We start from the raw sequence: 1,956 nt of genomic DNA, 5'->3' as shown, positions 1-1,956 counted from the left end.
TTGTAACCGACGGGGTAGTAGGTGCCACCGGGAGCCTCTGAAACCTGGGTCACGACACTTAAATCAACTGATGCCCGGCCGGCTTTCTTTCTGGCGTGAAATATACGCGCATTTCGAGCCCAGCTGTCATCCGATCTCTTCTGCACTTGTTGAGATATCATAATAAGCATAACTACTTCATAATATTGCTTTATAAACGAACCCAGGGCCATGAAGTTGCCCTTTAGCACCGCGCTTGGCCTTCTATTCCTCTGTTCCTCGTCCATTGTAACATCCCGCAATGTGTTCCGGACAGATGTGAGCCGAGAAGATTTTGATTTCAACGATTTGCGACAACATGCGCCTGTGATCGAGTCGCCCAAAATTCATCGATTGGACAAGCGGAAAGGCGGGGGCGGAGGTGGGGGTGGGAGGGGCGGAGGTGGAGGCGGCGGAAGTGGGAGCGGGAGCGGCGGAAGTTCTGGAGGCCGGTCTGGGGGCGGAGGCAGACCCGGCGGGGCCCCTGCTGGTACCAGGCCCTCAAGGTTAGCATAATTCTATCCACATACACAACCCTTGTTGGGCTTTTCTTGCTGATTCTGAATGCCTATAGTAATGCTGGCGGCGCTTCTCGATCCGGCTCCGGTACCCCCCGTAACTTTGGCGGCGGCGGGTTTTATGCTGGCGGTGCCAGAGTCCCATACACGGCTGGCAGACGCTCTCCCGGAGGCCTAGTTCCATTCTTTCTCCCAGTAGCTCTGCTCGGGTTTTTCCCCGGCCTCTGGTTGTTCGGAGCCTACGCCTACTCCATGAACCATGGCTACTCCTATCGCAATCGCACAACTAACCGCAATGAAAGCATTCCGATTGTCTGCTTGTGCCAGGAACACTCGGTTTGCGGGTGCGACGACAACAATAATAGCACGTATATTGACTCTATTCTGAGTGATAAGGATGAAAATGGTTTGCCACGCAACTCGTCCGTCGTGAAGACAGTGGATGTGAATGGCACAACGAAAATTTACATCAACGGCACCTTGCCCAACGGTACGACGGCCCCAGACCCTTCAATAGCTGAGGGTATGGCCAGCGGCATTATGCCGCCCATTTTGAAATTGAGTGGCTACTGGCCCACGATTGCGATTGTTCTGGCGACTGTTGCACTGCTCTAGTGCTACTGCCACCGCCCCCTTTTCATTTCTTTGTAAATATCTTGCATCAGCGCTTTTTTTTTTTGCTTTTGCTGCACATTTCATCGATTGAGATCCGGGCTGCACTGAATGTCTATACCCAATCATGTTTACGATTTCCCCTGCATACAGCACGACTAGAGACGCTTTTGGGTGGTTTACTCGTATCCCTTTTTTCTGTGATATTATTCTTAAATTAAACAGTTTTAATTATCAACCCCCATGTTCCACATTACCATACATACTCCGTACGGAGTATATGCTCCATACCTTCATTCCTCTGTATATGCAAAGATGTATTTTGCTGGGCTGTCCTTTTACCCTGGACTGCTGCTTGCCATCGCGTTTATTAACCACGGCTGGGCTAAGACCGTTGTGAGTTGACCAAATGACGAGTCTGAAGACTTCATTCCGACTCTGCCAACAGCTACAAGTTACGTATTTACTTATACCGTATGTTAGAAGAGACCACCAAACATCTAACCGATAAGAAAACACATCATGCACAGCATGGTGGCTTATTGAAGTCAATAAGCCCCTGTTTAGAGATCATTTGGATGGAATGCAAAGATCTTTTTTTCCCTTTCTAATTTGAATACTAAAGAGATCCAGTACATATATCTTTAACTAGCAAAGGGCTCTGAGGGTTATGAAGAAATAATACCATTCCATGAACTTATAGGGCTGTGCATAGAAGGAGTTTCATTCCGTGGAGTTATTGAATCAGTATCTCCACATACCAAACTCGAATTGGCTAATTTGATTGCTCACAGCTATTGTCTCAACA

General features: G+C 48.4%; 1 protein-coding gene across 1 annotated transcript; it reads left to right on the top strand.

Annotated features, from left to right (window-relative positions):
- Positions 1-210: 210 nt before the first annotated feature.
- LOZ57_004278 (uncharacterized protein) lies at positions 211-1,151 on the top strand (the record flags this gene model as incomplete). Its single annotated transcript, XM_049253322.1, has 2 exons — positions 211-524; positions 593-1,151. 2 exons carry the CDS (start codon positions 211-213, stop codon positions 1,149-1,151), a joined length of 873 nt encoding a protein of 290 aa, XP_049107668.1.
- Between the last annotated feature and the right edge of the window lie 805 nt (positions 1,152-1,956).

Source organism: Ophidiomyces ophidiicola, assembly GCF_022830035.1.
Source record: "Ophidiomyces ophidiicola strain CBS 122913 chromosome Unknown scaffold_17, whole genome shotgun sequence".
Classification (NCBI taxonomy): domain Eukaryota; kingdom Fungi; phylum Ascomycota; class Eurotiomycetes; order Onygenales; family Onygenaceae; genus Ophidiomyces; species Ophidiomyces ophidiicola.
Note: the sequence above shows the minus strand (reverse complement) of the source record. Positions and strands in the feature narration are given on the sequence as shown.